Source organism: Schistocerca cancellata, chromosome 3 (assembly GCF_023864275.1).
Source record: "Schistocerca cancellata isolate TAMUIC-IGC-003103 chromosome 3, iqSchCanc2.1, whole genome shotgun sequence".
Classification (NCBI taxonomy): domain Eukaryota; kingdom Metazoa; phylum Arthropoda; class Insecta; order Orthoptera; family Acrididae; genus Schistocerca; species Schistocerca cancellata.
The window spans coordinates 624,426,108-624,446,518 of record NC_064628.1 but is presented as its reverse complement, the minus strand read 5'-3'; the positions used below and the strand labels follow the sequence as shown (position 1 = coordinate 624,446,518).

The 20,411-nt window shown below is 43.6% G+C and overlaps 1 protein-coding gene across 3 annotated transcripts in view; it reads left to right on the top strand.

The window, feature by feature from the left end:
• Positions 1-20,411, top strand: part of LOC126175539 (glycogen-binding subunit 76A) — a 469,828-nt gene that overhangs the window by 429,965 nt on the left and 19,452 nt on the right. For all 3 annotated transcript variants that reach the window (XM_049922373.1, XM_049922374.1, XM_049922372.1), the window contains exons 3-4: positions 6,827-7,044; positions 18,977-20,135. In XM_049922373.1, coding sequence (XP_049778330.1) covers positions 6,827-7,044; positions 18,977-20,135 — 1,377 coding nt within the window. The remainder of the gene's footprint in view (positions 1-6,826; positions 7,045-18,976; positions 20,136-20,411) is intronic.

Genomic DNA, 20,411 nt, shown 5'->3' with positions numbered 1-20,411 from the left:
CGGTCGGTTGCACCCGATTGGCCCGTCTATGGGCGGAACGCGAAACTTTATCTAAAAAGTAGCAGATGTGCAAGTCTCACTAGTTTTGCATTGAAAGAGGAAACAGTTGAGAGATATTGCGACAAATTCCGTAGGATACATTTTCTATTTAGTAAAAATGTAAATGTCCGATGGCATTGTTGGCTCGGATGTTCCACGGAATGAGTTCAGCCGCCTAGAGGAAATATTGTTCTTACTCAGAGCATATTGGCCCCTTTCCTTGCGGATATGTGACTGTTCTGTGACATGTACATTTGTGGACGACTATAGGGTAATATCAACAGCAGCAGAAAATGGTATAACGGGAGTAGGATATGAATAGGAAGATGGGGCAGAGGGTAAGTTACTGTGAACAATTCGGTGTTTGGGTAGTTCTCTTCAGAATCGACAGCAAACCAAAAACGAGAATTACTGTACATCTGTACATACAGGCCGGGCGGTGTGGCACATGTTGAGAAAGAGACATGCAGCCTACATGGGTGCCTCTACTGCCGTGCAGGGCAAAAACGGTAGCATGGCGATTAGGCGTGCGTGTAAACGCACCTTTAAAGTGTTCATTCCATTCAGCAGATCATGTAATAATTCTTCATTTTCACAGAGGATAGCATCATCAGCGAATCCTATCATTGATATCCTTTCATATCATTTCACCTTGAATTTTAATTCCACTCTTGAACCTTTCCTTTAGATCCGTCATTGCTACTTCGAGGTACAGATTAAACAATAGGGCAGAAAGACTACATCCCTGTCCTGCACCCCATTTGTAGGAGCATTTCGGCCTTGGTCTTCCACTCCTATTGTTCCCTCTTCGCCCTCGTTCATACTGTATATTACCTACCCTTCTCTACAGCTTAGCCCTATTTTTCTCAGAATTTCCAACACCTTGCACCATTTGACATTGTCGAACGCTTTTGCTAAGTCGAGAAATCATATGAACATGTCTTGATTTTTCTTTAGTCTTTTCTCCAATATCAACCGCAATGTCAGAACAGCCTATTGGTTGCATTTACCTTTCCTAAAGCCAAACTGATAGTCATCTAACAGATGCTCAATTTTGTTTTCCGTTCTTCTGTATATTATTCTTGTCAGCAACTTGGATGCATGAACCGTTAAACTGATTGTGCGATAATTCTCGCACTTTTCATCTCTTGCAGTCTTCGGAATTGTGTGGATGTTGTTTTTTTCCCCGAAAGTCAGCTGGTATATCACCAGAATCATACATTCTACACACTAAACTCATTTTGTTGCCACTTCCCCCAATGATTTTAGTAATCCTAATGGAATGTTATATATTTCTTGTCCCTTTTTTGATCTTAAGTACTCCAAAGCTCTTTTAAATTCTGATTCTACGACTGGATCCATATCATCTCTATACAGACTCCTGTTTCTTCTTCTATCATGTCATCAGACAGGTCTTCCCCCTTTAGAGGCTAGATGCATTCAACGTACTCTTTCCACCTATCTGCTGTCTCCTCTGCATTTAACAGTGGAATTCCCATTGCAATCTTAATGTTACCACACTTGACTTTAATCTCACCGAAGATTGTTATGACTTTTCCATATGTTGCGTCAGTCTTTCCGACAATCGTGTCTTTTTCGATTTCTTCATATTTTTATGCAGCCATGTCGCCTTAGCTCCTCTGCGTTTGCGAGTTATTTCGTTCCTAAGTGGCCTGTATTTCTGTATTCTTGAACTTCCGTGAATATTTTTTGTACTTCCTTCTTTCATCGATCAACTGAAGTATTTCTTCTGTCACTATTGGTTTCTTCGCATTTACGTCCTTTGTACCTATGGTTTTCTTTCCAACTTCTGTGCCTGCCATTTTAGAGATGTCCGTTTCTCTTCAACTCAACTGTCTACTTAATTATTTATTATTGTAGGACTATAGCAACCCAACTTATTTGGGCAATGATCCTTTCTGACCAATCTCTTAAACTTCAGCCAACTCTTCATCACCACTAAATTGTGATCTGAGTCTATATCTGCTCCTTACAATCTAGCATCTGATTCCGGAATCCCTGTCTGACCATGATGTAATCTAACTGAAATCTTCTCGGTTCTCCTGGTCTTTTTCATGCATACTACCTCCTCTTATGATTCTTGAACAGAGTCTTCGCTATTACTAGCTGAAATTTATTGCAGAATTGAATTAGCCTTTCTCCTCTTTGATTACTAGTATCAGGCCCATATTCTCCTGTCATCCTTTCTTCTGCTCCTTCACCTATAAACACATTCCTGTCCCTTATGACTATTGCATTTTAATCTTCCTTTACGCATTGAATTACCCTTTCAATATCCTCATACACTTTCTCTATCTCTTCGTCTTCTACTTCCGGCGTCTGTATCTACAAAAAATGGCTCTTTTCACTACGGGACTCTGAGTACTATGGGACTTAACATCTGACGTTATCAGTCCCCTAGAACTCATAACTACTTAAACCTAACTAACCTAAGAACATTACACACATCCATGCCCGAGGCAGGATTCGAACCTGCGACCGTAGCGGTCGCGCGGTTCCAGACTGTAGCGCCTAGAACCGCTCGGCCACTCCAGCCTAGGAACTTTTCAATCCAATCACACAATTGGTCCGATAGTCCATATGATCTTACTTTGTTCATTAAACGACTGTGGGGAACTGTATCGAACGCCTTGCGGAAGTCAAGAAACACGGCATCTACCTGGGAACCCGTGTCTATCGCCCTCTGGGTCTCGTGGACGAATAGCGCGAGCTGGGTTTCACACGATCGAAACCCATTCTTATTCCTACAGAGTAGATTTCTAGTCTCCAGAACACAACACGTGCTCCAAAATTCTACAACTGATCGACGTTAGAGATATAGGTCTATAGTTCTGCACATCTGTTCGACGTCCCTTCTTGAAAACGGGGATGACCTGTAACCTTTTCCAATCCTTTGGAACGCTACGCTCTTCTAGAGACCTACGGTACACCGCTGGAAGAAGGGGCAAGTTCCTTCGCGTACTCTGTGTAAAATCGAACTGGTATCCCATCAGGTCCAGCGGCCTTTCCTCTTTTGAGGAATTTTAATTGTTTTCCTATCCCTCTGTCATCTATTACGACAGACTCCTCGCCCAACGGCTCTCACTGGCTTCACTGCGAGGTCTCCGTAGACATTCTGCAAGCACCTACCAACATCTGCGATGCTCTCGTTTTCCGCCAAAGTAAACTCACTGACAGCTTTCTCATTGGAACGCACATCCGTTACAGACGCCACTTCGCAGGCTACGCATAGAGTCGCCACCTGTCGGAACTTCATGAAACTATAAGTGCTGAAGGTTGGACAATTTCACGATGTTCCACAACGCCTTTTTCAATCGACAGTGGCCGAGAAAAAAAAGTATGTGGCATTATTTATTGAGTGCCCTTCGTATTTAACTTAACATTACTGTCCAGACATAAAAGAAACGGGAACGAGAGCTAACTCAGCTAGGGACAGAAAAAAAAGTAAATCGAACTTACATTCTGCCCGCGAAACTGACGTATTATTTCAGTATAATTCTGAAGAAAGTCGAGAATGTAATGGATGCTAACAGGATACCCGTCTCCGTGGCAGAGGTCCCTAACGCACTCCTGTGCAGCGGTGCTCGAATCTGAGGTAAGCCAGTTCGAATCCTATTGGTGCAAGAAATTTTCACTGTCAGTTTGGGACGGGCAAGTGGTGATGACTTAAGGTTCTTGATCACTAGTGTCTGCGCCAGTCCGCTAAATTCAGTTCCAAACCTCTCCGCGGTGTGTCTCGAAGTCAAGTGCAGGCGACAATGCCTATGGTTGAACCGTGCATCAGATGGGGTCTTAAGTTCGGCTGCCACAGTGGTGCTCTACGAGAGGAGGATGCTCCGTGGCGACGCCAGGATTCACCCTCCTTCTATCATCATCACACCACATCATCACCACCACCATCCAATACAAACATCACACCACACAATAGGCTACACGCATACATTACGTCCACTTTTCAAATGGCTCCACACGCTATGGGACTTAGCATCTGAGGTCATCAGTCCCCTAGACTTAGAACTACTTAAACCTAACTAACCTAAGAACATCACACACATCCATGCCCGAGGCAAGATTCGAACCTGCGACGGTGTTAGCAGCGCGGTTCCGGACTGAAGCGCCTAGAACCGACCTCCACTTTTCTTTAGTCATCAGTATTCTGACTGGTTTGATGCGGCCCGCCACCGATTCCTCTCCTGAGCCACACTTTTCTCCCCAGAGTAACACTTGTAACCTACATCCTCAATTGTTTGGTGGATGTATTCCAATCTCTGTCTTCCTCTACAGTTTTTGCCCGCTACAGCTCTCTGTAGCACCACGCAAGTTTTTCCCGGATAGGTGTTGTCAGTGATTTCCACATATTCCTTTCCTCGTCGAGTCTGCGCAGAAACTCCTCATTGCATACCTTGTCAGTTCACCTCATTTCCAACACTCTTCTGTAGCATCACATCTCAGACGCTTCGCTTCTCTTTTTCCTGTTTTCCCACAGTTCATGTTTCACTACCATACAATGCTGTGCTCCAAACACATTCTCAGAATTTCTTCCTAAAATAAGGCCTACGTTTCATCAGTAGACTTCTGTTGGCTAGGAATGTGCTTTTTACTAGTGCTAGTCTGTTTTTTATGTCCTCCTTCCTCCGTCCGTCATTGGTTATTTTGCTGCCTAGGTAGCAGAATTCCTTAACTTCATCTATTTCGTGATATCCAATTCTGGTATTAAGATTCTCGGTGTTCTCATTTCTGCTACTTCTCTTTACTTTCGTCTTCCTTCGATTTATTCTCAACGCATATTCTGTACTCATTAAGGTGCGTTTACGGCAGTGCGGTTTACGCCTAGTCACAGTGCTGCTGTAGCTTGCCCGGCCGGCCATGGTGGTCGAGCGGTTCTAGGCGCTTCATTCCAGAACCGTGCGACTGCTACGGTCACAGGTTCGAATCCTGCCTCGGGTATGGATGTGTGTGATGTCCTTAGGTTAGTTAGGTTTAAGTAGTTCTAAGTTTAGGGGACTGATGACCTCAGATGTTAAGTCCCATAGTGCTCACAGCCATTTGAAACATTTATAGCTTCCCGCCCCCCCACCCACCTCCCCACCCCCCATTCAGAAGCAGAGGTGCCCAGTGTGAAAGCAGGTGTGAACCATTCTTTTTGAGTTCCTAGATAACAGAACGCAGCATGTCATTCTCAATGGAGAGAAGTCTTCCGAAGTAAGAGTGATTTCAGGTGTGCCGCAGGGGAGTGTCGTAGAACCATTGTTATTCACAATATACATAAATGACCTTGTGAATAACATCGGAAGTTCACTGAGGCTTTTTGCGGATGATGCTGTAGTATATCGAGAGGTTGTGACAGTGGAAAGTTGTACTGAAGTGCAGGAGGATCTGCAACGAATTGACGCATGGTGCAGGGAATGGCAATTGAATCTCAATGTAGACAAGTGTAATGTGCTGCGAATACATAGAAAGAAAGATCATTTATCATTTAGCTACAATATAGCAGGTCAGCTACTGGAAGCAGTTAATTTCATAAATTATCTGCGAGTAGGCATTAGGAGTGATTTAAAATGGAATGACCATATAAAATCAATCACCGGTAAAGCAGATGCCAGACTGAGATTCGTTGGAAGAATCCTAAGGAAATGCAATCCGAAAACAAAGGAAGTATGTTACAGTACACTTGTTCGCCCAGTGCTTGAATATTGCTCACCGGTGTGGGATCCGTACCAGATAGGGTTGATAAGAGATAGAGAAGATTCAACGGAGAGCAGCGCGCTTCGTTACAGGATCGTTTACCAATCCCGAAAGCGTCACGGACATGATAGATAAATTTCAGTGGAAGACTCTGCAGGAGAGACGCTCAGTAGCTCGGTACGGGTTTTTGTTGAAGTTTCGAGAACGTAACTTCACCGAGGAGTCAAGCAGTATATTGCTCCCTCCTACGTGTATCTCGCGAAGAGACGATGAGGATAAAATCAGACAGATTAGAGCCCACACAGAGGCATACTGACAATCTTTCTTTCCACGAACAATACGAGACTGAAATAGAAGGGAGAACCGATAGAGGTACTCGAGTACCCTCCGCGACACACCGTCAGGAGGCTTGGGGAGTGTGGATGTAGATGTAGATGTAGATGTAGATGTAGATGATCATGATCATAACAAGGTCGCGCGAACCTGTCAGATCCCCCGGTTGTCAGCCGATCGCACACAGCTGTGACTCCTGCAGTGTTGGAACGTGCGGACTCACTCATTCGAGCTGTTAGACGGATCACAATCACCTAGCTGCTCAACTGGACGTCTCTGTTGGCACCGTCCACAAAACTTCATTGGACTGTTCTTCCTTGTACACTCCCACAGCCCTAATTTCGCACATTCCGACTTCCATCTCTTCTGACCCAATGGAGGATGAACTCTGTGGGAAGCTGTATGTGTAGATAGGGAGGTTGTTGTTGGAGCAAGAGGTTGGCTCTGACGTCGAGTAATAGAGTGGTACCCTGCGGTCATACAGGCCGTCCAAGTAAGGTGGGGCAAGGCCATCGCACTGAACCGATATTATGTTGAAAAGTAGGGTTACGTGTCCAAACGAGTAGGGAACAAGATGGTGTATTAGAATCTTGAATAAAACCAACCTGCTTTCAGAGAAAAAAAGTGTTTCACTACTTAGTGAACGCCCCATGTACAGTGTCAGTCGTGCAGACAAGCATTGTAACTCGTGATGTGGCAGGTACTAAAGAGGAGAACAATACGGACAGCTGAGGCGTGCTGTTTGCAGGTGCTGTTCTTCGACCCCGAGTCGAGCACGAGCAACTGCAGCAGCGCCGGCGAGGATGAGGCGTACGCGGCGTACAACGGGCGCGCCGCCTCCTCCGGCTCGGAGTCGACGTCGACGTCGACTTCGGACACGGGCACGCTGTCCGGCCTGTCCAGCAGCTCCTCCAGCGCCGTGCACGTTCAGCTGCCGGGGCACGCCAGCGCCAGCGACGATAGCAGGTACTGGCTGCCTCACTAGCCAGCTGGCCACATACGTTCTTCACAATTCGCTCTTCACTAAAGACCACACTCAAAAAAGAGTTGATATAGTTGCGAACACATCATACATATCTTAATTTCTCCCTTTACCCTCCAGTGACAACAAAATCGAAAGCAGTGAGTAGAATAATACTAAAAGCTCCGTACAAATACATCGTTATAGTTTGGAACTCTGCAGTACACTAATGAGCAGTTGAAATTGTAATTAGGGAAAGTTGCTGTTTTAAGCGGATGCAGAGATAGATAGATAGATAGATAGATAGATAGATAGATAGATAGAGAGAGAGAGAGAGAGAGAGAGAGAGAGAGAGAGATAGAGTCAGAATTATCACATGAGTGCAATCTAAAGCTGTTTGTTTACATTTAGCGCTATGATCGAAACTTCTGTATCATACTTTCTTCCCATGTTTTTACTTTACTAGTAACAGAGAATTTAAACAGTTGTTTCTGATACGGATGCATATCCAAATACGTTAAGGGTTGTAAAAGTAAGTATCAAAACGGTCTAATTACATTAATTACAGAGTAAAAGGCGATTTGTGTCTTGAGAAACACAGACACAGCGTAATAGAGAGTTAATGTCTAAGGCTACAGTATGGTGGTATACACTGAACAGCCGAAGAATCTGGTATACCAGCCCAATATCGTATAAGGCCCTTGCGAGCACGCAGAAGAGCCGCATGACGACGTGGCATGGACTAGACTAAGGTCTCAAGTAGTGCGGGAGGGAACTGACACCATGAATCCTGCAGGGCTGTCCATAAATCTGTAAGAGTACGAGGGGCTGGAGATCTGGTCTGAGCAACACGTTGCTAGGCATCCGAGATATGTTCAATAATGTTCGTGTCTGTGGAGTTTGGTGACCAGCGGAAGTGTTTAAACTCAGAATAGCGTCCCTGGAACCACTGTGTTGCAATTTTGTACGCGTGGGGTGTCGGATTCTCCTGCTGGAATTGTCCTAGTCCGTGGGAATGCACGATGGACTTGAATGGATGCAGCTGATCAGACAGGATGATTACCTACGTGTCATCTGTCGGAATCGTATCTAAACGTATCGTGGGTCCCATGTCACTCCAACTGCACACGTCCCACACCATTACAGGGCCTCCACTAACTTGAACAGTCCCGTGCTGACATGCAAGGTCCATGGATTCATGAGGTTGTTTCCATACCCATACACGTCCATCCGCTCGATTCAATTTGAAACGAGGCTTGTCCCACCAGGCAACATGTTTTCAGTCATCAGCAGTCCAATGTCGATATTGACGGGCGCAGGCGAGACGTAAAGCTTTGTGTCATGCAGTCAATGGTTCACTCGCTGACACTTGTTGATGGCCCAGCATTGAAATCTGCAGCAATTTGCGAAAGGATTGCAATTCTATCCCGTTGAACGATTCGCTTCAGTCGTCGTTGGTCCCGTTCTTGCAGGATCTTTTCCCGGCAGCAGCGATGTCGGAGATTTGATGTTTTACCGGATTCCTGATATTCACGGTACACTCGTGAAATGGTGGTACGGGAACATCTCCACTTCATCGCTACCTCGGAGAGGTGTATCCCATCGCTCGTCCGCCGAATACAACACCAACTTCACACTCACTCAATTCTTGATAACTTGCCATTGTTTGTTGCCGACCGCAGCGCCGTATTCTGCCTGTTTACATATCTCTGTATTTGAGTGTGCATGCCTAGACCAATTTCTTTAGCGCTTTAGTGTAAATTATCTTGCAGAAAGAGTAGGAAGCTCTTTAAGTTCGCAGATAATGTGGGATATCTGTAAGAAAATAGCAACACCAGAAGACAGTATCGATTTGCAAATGACCTACAGAGCTTTGATGAATGGTGCAGGTACTGGCAGTTAACACTGAATGTAAATAAATGTGGCATATTGTGCGTGCAGCTGAAGCCAAACGAATTCATAGCGAGAATCTTAAGGAAATGTAACTCATGCACGAAAGAAGTGTCTTACTCGGCTCATGTTCGACTAACACTTTTGTTCATCAGTCTGAGACCCTTACCAGTTAGGATTGATAGAAGAGAGAGAGAGAAGATCGAACGAAGAGCAGCGCATTGCGTCACGGGATCATTTAGTCGGCGCGAGATCGTTGCAGAGATGCTCAACAAACTCCAGTGGGAGACGCTACAAGGAAAGCTTTGTGCACCATGGAAATGTTTACTGTTGAAACTTCGAGAGAGTCCTTTTCGGAAGAATCGGACAAATATTACTTCCTCCCACATACATCTTGCGAGATGACCACGATGAGAAAATTTGAGAAATTAGTGGTAACGCAAGAGCCTTGCCGACAATAATTTTTCTCGCGCACCATTCGCGAGTGGAAGAGGGAAGGTGGAATCCGTTACTGATACCAAAAGTTCCGTCCGCCACACCTTCAGGTAGCTTGTGGAGTATTGCTGAAAATGTAGATGTAATTCGTGACTTTTTAAGCAGGCTCATTTTTACATATATTTCATATAATATTGGAATAGACTCTCACGAAAAGGTTATCGTGGTAAGCTATAACTCATCCATGACCTACAGAGGATTTATGAATGATACAGGCCTGGCAGGATCTAAGATCAGAAGAGTAAGTGGGTAAGAGATGATTTTTCAAGCTCCCAGACGGTTTTATTGTGGAATCAGTACAGTGGAGGGGGGGCGCTATCGTGCAGTAGCAACACCTGATTTAGTTTTGTTCACCGTTTTTCTTACACTGCGACCGCAAGGCGTCTCTGTTCTCGGAAACAAATGCCTGCTACGATGAACGCACGCCATGAGAGCAGTTCGTAGTGTAAAACACCCTGTGTGTACCAACAGATGCAAAATATTATCATTCACGCTGCCCCTTTGCTCAAGGAGATGTACTTTGGTAGGGATAGCTATTAATATCTTCTTAGGAAGTTAAGATAAAGGCACCATAACTCGTCACAAGGAGCAGTATTGCTTAGGAATGATCCATGAACAGATTGATCATGTTCAAATAAAAATGATATAATTCTCATTCCTTACTTTACTACTACTTTGAATTAGGAATTCCTACATCCAACTTCTAAACCTTGGGTACTGAACGCAGATGTCGCACGGCGATTAAATGATCGCAGTTTATCATATGTTTCATTTATCGGGACTTCTTCTCCGTGGAATATCATTCCTATCAAAACGATGCTTTATGAAACAAGAAAATCCTTTTCTGGCGTGATTTGTCCGATAGCATTCGTCCTACACAAATGTTTCGACTTGTATTCGCTGCCTTCATCCATCTATTTAACCTAAAATTAAGAATGTCAGACTTCAGACCTTTTTCCGTTTGCGATTCTGTTTTATAACGCATGAACAACATTCGTAAGACTGAAATATGCAGAATAGAATACATAACTGCAAGGCACATAGTAGAATTTAAATTATGAAAATGACTCCTGATAATTACACTCATAGCGTCATATGCGTGTTGTTGCTGCACTTAGTTTACTGAGTTAATCGAAGTTATTTTGCGCGGAACATCGAACTACACTAGCAATCAATTTTCTGCTTACCAGTGCGAGAGCAGAAACGTGACCAAGATCCACCGTGTCTCGATCACGTGGGCAGGCCGTCTGGCATCAAGTGGACGCTGGCGTTATTGCTGGAGGTCGGTGGGCGCTGTATGGCGAGGAAACCCTCTAGTATCGCGTGTTGTAATGATCTTCACGCAGCCACCAGCTCTATCGCGGAAATTTTCTCAAAGGTTTTACTATTTTTGGTCGGTTAAAAATTGAGACAAACTGCCTTTCAAATTCCATCAGATTGATACTTCCAACAAACGACCGAAATGCGTTTTAAAAAATAAAGGAAGAACATTTTGAAGTTTTTCCACTTCGGCTGTTTTTGACAAACATTCGCTTTGTTACATCTTGGACGACTGACAAATTTCGGCTTTACAGGCCACTTTCAAGGCCAGTAGTTGTCAATGTATTGTACAATTATCCGATTATAAAACGGCGGATAATTATTAACTACATCGACACCTACTGCACTTGAAAATGACCTTTAAGAACATATTGACCAGTCGCGCAAGAGGTAATGATGTGCATGCTTGCCAAAAACATGCCAAGGTTGAGAACTTTAAAATTTTTTCAGCAAATATACTGCTTTAGTACTTTTCTTGAAGGAAATGATAAAGGAAGGAGTGGACTCCAAGACTTGGTGACTGCATTGCATGACGTTTACGTTTAGACCATGAGCAGATGCAGTAGCAAAACAGTTCAAACAGGAGACAACACTTCTTCCAGGAACTCACGCTTCCTACAGTGTTGCCAGATGGTGTAGGTACTCGGACTTAAAATTCATTGATATCGTAAGCGGCTGGCTGGCGGCCAGGTTTTATGTCATAGAATGTACCTATCATTTGTACAATGGGTAAGTGTGATTAATAGACTAGTTCCCCTAAGGATTAATCAAAATTAAGCATTTGGCAACAGACCAGCAAAATTGAGTGAAGTAACTACAGAAATCAATGTGGGACGTACGGCGAACGTATCCATTATGGCAGTGCGGCGAAATTTTGGGTTAATGGGCTATGGCAGCAGACGACAGATGCAAGTGTGTTTGCTAACAGCACGACATCGTCTGCAGCTGCTCAATTGAGCTCGTGACCATAGCGGTTGGACCCTAGATGACTGAAAAAACCTTGGCCTTGTCGGATGCGTCCCGATTTTTAGTTGGTAAGAGCTGATGGTAGGATTAGAGTCTGACGTAGACCCAAGTTGTCGACAAGGCACTATCGAAGCTGGTGGTGGCTCCATAATGGTGTGGGATATGTTTACATGGAATGGATCGGGTCCTCTGGTCCAGCTGAACTGATAATTGACTTGAAATGGTTATGTTCTGCTACTTGGAGACCATTTGCAGCGATTCACGTGGGTTTTATGTTCCCAAACACCGACGGAATTTTTACGCATAATAGTGCCCCATGTCACTGGCCAATGTTGTTCGTGATTGCTTTGAAGTTCATTCTGAACAATTCGAGTAAATTATTTGGCCACGCAAATTGCCAGACTTGAATCCCGTTGAACATTTATGAGACATAACTGGGAGGTCAATTCGTGCATAACATTCTGCACCGGCAACACTTTTTCAACTATGGACGGCTATAGAGGCAGCATGGCTAAATATTTCTGCAGATGACATCCATGCCACGTCGAGCTGCTGCACTCCGCCGAACAAAAGGAGGTCCGACACGATATTGCGAGATACCCTGTGACTTTTGTTACCTCAGTGTACGCAGGAGGAAGCAATATATTGGTTGATGTTCTGGGAACATTCGCACTCGGAAATTTAACAGTAAACTACCTCGTGATGTATGACGCCTCTCTTGTTACGTCTGCCCCTGTAATTGACTGGATAACTCCGTGACTCTTCTTACTAAGCGAACATGTGACGTAATGCGCTGCTCTTCTTTGGATCTTCTGTGTCCCCTCTATCAGTCTTGGCTTGCAACGTGGAGCACAGGAGCATTTAGACAATCATTCTTCCCGCGCTCCATACGTCAATGGAACAGAAAGTACCCCTATTGACTGGAACAATGGTAGGTTCCCTCTGCCGTAGGATTCGGAGTTGTTTACAGAGTACAGATGTAGACGTAAGAGCAATACTCAAATATCGGTCGAAAGAGGGTTTTGTAAAATAGCTTTTCTGAAGATTCCTCAGATGAATCAGCCTAACGTCTGCGTACTTACAATAAGCTATTTTCCTGCGTTAAAAATCTGAAGATTGTTGTTATTCTGAGTGATTATAACATTCAAGTAGCATTACGGTCAGTATTCTCACAAATGATACTTTTATGTAATCAAAGCTTAAAAATCATTAAGTATCAAGCTCTGGTTACGTGATCGGAAACGCTGTGTTATTGGCTGAAGCTTTGGTGAAGTCACAGGCTTGGAGTAAGACGAAGCTTTACATTTGTTATCGGTGTGTTAGCCGGAGTTACTAGCTTTCTACGTACTTTTTCTGCAAACAGCTTAGCTATTCAGTGATAGAAAACGCAGAAACGCAGTTACAAGATTTAAATAATGATAGGAAGGAATTTTGTGAATGCTGAGAGTGGAAACTTTCCGAAAGGTAATGCGTTTATGGTCCACCGATTTAGTGCGGCGATATGTGCAGTGGCGGACATTCTTTTCCCTGCTCCCTGCAATATATTAAACTAGCTGAAAACTAAAGAATTGCTGAACTTTTGCAAGTGGATCGTATCGTATAAGTAGATTGACGACTATTAGTCATGAACAACGACCAAAAACACAATAAAATTGTTCTTGGAAAATCTTAGTGGAGATATCCTATATATAAAATACTAGGCAAAGAGACAGCTCCATCCAGGCGTTCTGCGGCCCAACGGATAGCGCATGTAATTGCAAGTGAAGAGGCCACAGGTTCGAAACTTAAAACAGGCGTATATTTTTAAAAGTTTTAAACGGAATACGAAAATAACGTGACCAAGAACTCATTGTAGGAGTTGTTTAAATGGTGGAATGTATTAATTATAGATTCAGATTAGTCTGAGCAATGGACAACTGAGGATAAATGCATTTACTTTGCGTACAAACAATACACTTTTTGGAAAGCATTGCTAGTAGTACACCCACAGTACAACGAGGTATAGGATGATGATTTGTGTACGGAGAGGTAAAGAGTACGTACAACAAGCAGGTAACACAGACGTACGGGCAGCGATGTTTGAGAGTGTAAACTAATGCCAGTGTCTGGAGCAGACTACCCTCATCTTTATATAAGATGATTCAACTTTAAAAGTTTAAACAATAAGGATCCTAGCTGTACCGTACAAAGATAAAAAGCATGGTTTCTAATTAAGTAAAAAGTGTGTGGTTACATTAACTAGGACATGTCTTTTTGAACGTGAGGTATGTGAACAGCGATTGCAAATATAAGCACTTAAAAACAGTAAGGAAAGCAGAATAATACTCTTTCTCTGATCGGTGTGGTAAAGTTTTATAATTGTGATTTGGTTTTCATATGACAGGACTTTCGAGTCGTTTAACGAATAACTTAAAATATTCTTTCGGGTTGGATTCGAACCAACGATCTTTGAATATTGCCTTATATAATTCGACGACCTACAGCCCTAACAACTGAACTACGGAACAATGCAAGTGAAGTGGGATGAAACTAAAATTTTCACTCAGAGTTTAATTTCGTTGAACTAAGCTATCCTTCCTTATAACAGCGGGAAAGCATATTTCGGAGGTAAATAAATGTTAACTTCAGAGTTCTAGACGTTTTTCATTAAGTTAGAGAACTTGTGTGCCGAGGTAGTGGCGTTTTGCCGGTGCAGTGTAACCGTATCTTCTCATTCTTTGGAACACCCAAAAACAATTTTTCAGAGGTTTTTGCCGATGTATTTCTACAGCGTGGTACTACACACCATTTGTAACCCATTTACCGAAACGTAAATTCCAAAACAAGACATCACTGTGAATGATCTTTACGACAGCAGGAGCAACGAGTTAGCCAGTGACGTCACAGGCATCATATGACCCAACTGGAGCGTTTTAGCAGGCTTTCAAATTATTTGAATTAAATCTCCGTTTTTATAAAAGAATACTGAAATTCTTGAGGAAAAATGCATGCTGTGAGCATAAAATGACACAATTAACCATTTAAGATAATTTTCCAGAAAACAGTCAAATATCCTGTTAGGGTTATGTAGTCGATTCGCGCTAAATCTGTCTCTCCCCTCTACTGCTTGGTATTGTACGGTTGCTACCACTTCAAGTGAGCTGCCGTCACTCGTGTTATCTAACAATAGAGGGCCTTTCTATCTGTTTGCGGGCAGTTCGTTACATTTAATTATGTAGGGTATCAACTGGCAATCCCTACGCCAAGCGTCGTTCCATTGCAGATCTTCCTGATTTCGCCACAATTTTCTAGCGTTGCGAGTTCTCTGTATAGAACAGCGAACAGCCTCTTGGAGCTTCCGACGTTATCCACTTCGCCATTCACATACATTATGAGCAGTGATAACCCTCAGACATTTCCCTGAAGTAGGCACAAAGTTGCTTTTATGTTTGACGACCTTTCCACAAATAATGACGTATTGCATTCGTGACAGTGGAGAAAAGAACAGCAATCGATCGCCAGATCCGTAGTTTTATTATTGCGGATCTAGATTTCAAGTATTACATAGCTATCTTTAGTGCTAAAAATTACGAAGCTGGAGAATCAGGAAGAAATATACGACCGTTGACAACGTATCTTAAATGCAAACATAACACCATACAAATACCTACCACATAGCAACAGGTGAATTAGTCCAAAGGGTCACGTAATAAACAATATTGGTTACTGTAGAGCAGTGATTCCCAACAGGTGGTCCGTGGACCCCCAAGGGTCCGCGAGCTATTCCAGAGGGGTCCGCAAGATGCTATTAGAATAAAAAATATATTAAATATATTTCGTATGATAACAGATTTTTTTGTTTTGGCCGCTTCCTGCATGAGCAGAGCTTTAGTGAACTGAAAATTAAAACTAACTGTTTACTGATGGAGTACTCTGTTGTAACTGTATTTTTTTCAAATAAATAATACCTTATATGAAATTAGTGTTTTCTTATTTTTCACACATGTCTACTCAATGCAATCTCAAGTGTAGTACACTTGAAAGACCAATATACTCAGTTTTAATTTTTTCCTGTCATTTTCAGTTCATACTCTTTTTTTATTTTTTTAAGGAGTTTGTTATACTAAACACCCAGATTTGAAGACAAAGGTTTTGAGTAATAATCAAAAATTTAACAATAACAATTATGGCTAAATTGAAAAAGTTTTAAGCTCAATATTTTTTCAGTAATGAATATGTCAATGTTTTTTGTAAGTACCAAAAATAGAAAACGTATAAAAAGACTCTTAATTTGGCTTTTTTAGGTACTTGTTACTGTGATATGACAAGGTGCCCATCATGCTCGATGAGGGGGGGGGGTCCTCGAGAAAATTTTGTTGGGAACCCCTGCTGTAGAGCATATAGGAGTAAAACATGAACTGAAGCCGTTGTTTACGTGGTTGAACAGGAGGAAAATGTGACGTCAGAGCCGTGCGGTGCCCTCTATCGAGGTTCCGGTGAATAGTTAAATAATAGCAAAGCTATGTAATTTTTAAAAATATTTCTTTAAAATGTGTACTGAACAATAAACACAAGTAATGGTTAAACTATGGGAAGCAAATCGCATTTCCGAAGATAAAAGTGTAGCCCCTCAATAACAGTAAGTACAGGATAGTATGTTACTTTTTTTCTTTTTTTGCATTAGAAACTAATGAAAGAAGATCCATTTACTATTCAATACAACGCTGAAAGTATAATGTTAAAATAATGTACCAAAATAAATAAAACTTTCAAGGAATAAAGTACCACAATGAAATGTGGTGTGCCCTTTCTGGGCACAAACTACAATCCTGCAACTCGTAAAGTTACAGTAGCGCCAGCTCTGGGCTTACAGTATAAGCAGGTGGAATAAAATAGCATTACGATGTCGAAAGCTAGCCAGTGGTGCATAAAAATGAACAATTAAGTAAAATAAAGGATTGAAATCGTCGATTTACATGATTTTAGATTATGCCCAATTTTTATTGTAATTTTTCATCTTACTATTTCATTCATGTTTAGTCATTTGTTCATTCTTGTGCGCTACTGGCTTGTTCCATAACTTTCGACATCTTAATGCTGCTTTATTCCACCTGTTTATACTGTAAGCCCAGAGATGGCGCTAATGTAACTTTACGAGTTGTACGGTTTTCGTTTATCCCCAGAGGGGGCGCACCGTATTTTATTGCAGTACTTTCATTCCTTTAAAGTTTTTATTTTGGTACATTATTTTTAACATTGTACTTTTCGCGTTGTATCGAAGTGTAAGTGGATCTTATTCCATTAGTTCCTTATGCAAAAAAAGAAAGACAAATATCCTGTACTTACTTTTTATGAGGCGCTCACATATGACTTAGCAAATGTGATTTGCTTTCCGTGGTTTAACCACTACTAGTGGTTTATTGTGCAGTGTAGTTTAAAAAGAAATATTTTTAAAAATTATATAGCTTTGCTATTATTTAACTATTTACCGGCACTTCGATAGAGGGCACCACACGACTATCATGTCACGTTTTCCTCCCGTTCAACCATGTAAACAACGGCTTCAGTTCATGTTACACTCCTGTATGCTCTACAGTAACCAATATTGTTTATTACGTGACCCTTTCGACTAATTCACCTGTTGCTATGTGGTATGTAGTTGTATAGTGTTATGTTTGCACTTAAAATACTTTGTCAACAGTCGTATATTTGTTCCTGATTCTCCTGTTTTGTAATTTTTAGAACTAAAGATGGCTATGTAATAGTTTAAGTCTAGGTCTGTCGTCTTAGAACGACAAATTTCGCGATCGATTGCTGTCCTTTTCTCCATTGTCTATATTCAACGATCACTACGCACAAGGGGATCATATGGATTCCAACCTGATTGAAATATAGCATTCTGTTCGCTACAAAGTCTTCAGTTCAGTCAGAAACCCGATCTTATGTCCTATATGCTCGAATCATTTGTTAAACTACAGCGCCGAACTATGTGAAACGCTTTCTGGAATTCAGGGAACATGGTATCAACCTGAGTGCCGTTGAGAATCTGCCGATTCTGTTTGGCGAATAGAGCGAAGTAGATTTCAAACGATCGTTGTGTGCGAAAATTGTGTTTATTCCTACACAGATGTTTTTGTCTCTTAAAAGATCACTTACTGACGGCGACATGGGCCTTCAGTCGTGTGCGTCATCCTCCAAAACGGATGTGGCTTTCTCAGTTTCCAATCATTCGGAACGTTTGGTTCCTCCTGTGGCCGACGGTAGACTGCTGCTATAAGAGGAGCAAATTCCTCCGCTCACTTTGCGCCTGAAACTATACCTGTTAGATTCTGTCATCTGTTCACCAGCTGTAGTTGAGTTTTTATCCAGTGGTGACTTCTTTTGGTACCTCATTCTGACGACGATTGAAAGGAAAAACAGCAGTACCATCTTTCTCCGTGAAACAATTTTATGCAAAAGGAATTTAGTATTTCGACCTTCATTGTTTCATTCTCTGTTACGACCCAGTTGTGGCCACAGAGTATTTAGACACATGGCTTTGATCTGTTTGCTGATTTAATATAAGACCAAAATTTTTTCAGCCAGACCGGTAGCAAGAACTGTACTTTCAAATTCAGTCAACGCTTGACGCATGGCGCTCCGTACTCTAATTTCGGCTTCGTTCAGTGTTTATCTGCAACATTTTGGCTACGTTTCTGATCTGTCGTGAAGATTTCTTTGCTTTCGGAGCAATTAGCTGAAACGGCTTTCGAACCACGGAGGGTTTTCCCCATGTGTCAAAACCTCCTAGGGGCCGTGAATTTCGTGTGGAGAGTTTGGTAAAACACGACTTGCGACAACCTGTGTCAACGTCGGCCTCGGTAGCTGTGCGGACAGCGCGGTGAATTGCTAACCAAAGGGACTGGGTTCGATTCTCTGGCTGGTCGGAGATTTTCCTCCACTCGGGGCTGGGTGTCACAGTCTTTAGGTTCGTATCGCCGTTACTAACATTTCAGAGTCTAGAAGGCTGTATGGGCAAGTACAAAAAGCCACTAAATAAATAAAAAAGTCCAGGGGATACCCACTCAATCTTTGATGCAAGGAACACTAGATGGAATACCTAACCACTCACACCGAATTGTATTAAAGTCTCGATTGGTGTTTATGAAAAATCATACATTAATTTGTTTACGAAAGTTGGAAAGGGTATCTTCGCCACGCATATCAGTAGTATTGCCGTCAGAGTCCTGTGATATTTTTGAAATTTCTTTTTCTTTCGCATCGCTGAAAAACCTTCTGTTTTCGCAGATCGACCAGGACACCGAGTGAAGAGACCCGGTCGTCTCCTCGATCGCAGTCGGCAAGCGACGACAGTCGACCCCTAAGCGAGCTGTCTGCGCTCGAACCGACGCCGAGCTCGTACTCCACGATAGAAGATTCGGTCGCCACGGCAGAGTTTTCCGTCTTGGAGGACGGAGTGCCCCCTGAGTCGGACAGGCTGAAGGGAATGCCAGAAGAGGAGGCGGAGGAGGCGCTGAGTGCAGTCGTGAGGAGGCTGGGGCTCACCAACGGCGAAGCTGGACACGGCGGGTGCGACTGCGTAGTGCGCCTGCATAATGGCAAGTGCGTCATCCACCACAACAGTCTGCGTAACGGAAGAGACGCGTTGCACCACCGGCCCGAGAGCGAAGTCGACCGCCTCAAAGTCTCGGACCACCAGGACAGTAACGGAGCGGCACTGAACGGAGATTCGGAGACTGAATACGAGAGGACATTTGTGTCCGTCGACTTGCAGATGAACTGTCAGTTAGACGCTGAAGCCGAAGCGCCGGTGGAAGAGGGAGGAGCTACGGACGACGACGGCCCGCGTGAGCGGATTAGCGAGGAGAAGTCGACAGAGAACCTGCGTGCACTGTGTGAAGAAGCCTCTGGGGAACGTGAGGAGAGGCACGAAGAGGCGACGAACGGTGTGTGCGTCGAAGCGGACGCCTCGCAGCAGGTGGAGTGCCGCATCGTGGTGAGCCCCGAACCGGAGGACGAAGCGGAGGCGCAACAGGAGAGGGAGCGGCCTCCCGTCAACGGCAGCGGCAGCGCCTCCAACGACGAGGACGACGACTCGCGGCCGCAGCGTGTCCGCCGCTGCTCGTCCCTAAAGAGCGGCAAGACTCCCCCTGGCACGCCGGGCCGCAAGAAGATCGTGCGCTTCGCCGACGTTCTCGGCCTCGACCTGGCCGACGTGCGCACCTTCCTCGACGAGATCCCCAAGATCCCCAGCTCCGCCTACGACGACCTGCGCGACGTCGACCTGGGCACCTCGGCGCCCAGCTTCCTGCCGGCGCCGACGACGACTATACTGGGAGATTCCCAGCAGCAGTCGTTCGCGTTCCCCACCGCCCGCACGCTGGTGCCCCTGTTCCAGCAGCCTTGGACGCAGCCGGACTTCTTGGACCGTGTGCGCGACAGACAGGTCAGTAGGTAGTTCTTTATTATTCCTGAATCTCCATTATTCACTTCCGTCTTATTCAGATTAGGCATCAGCCCCTAAAAAACTAATTACTTCGTATAGAGTTGTGAAGCCGTATCACTGACAATGATAAATTCCAAGTCTAGGAGCTCATCTTTTGGCCTGTCATTGTTTCGTTGGTGATAGTATTACATGACACACTGTTGTTGACCTAGTTTGATGCAGCTGTTCGTGTTGTTATAACCTGTCACTCATTGTTCCTCAACATAATAATGTTAT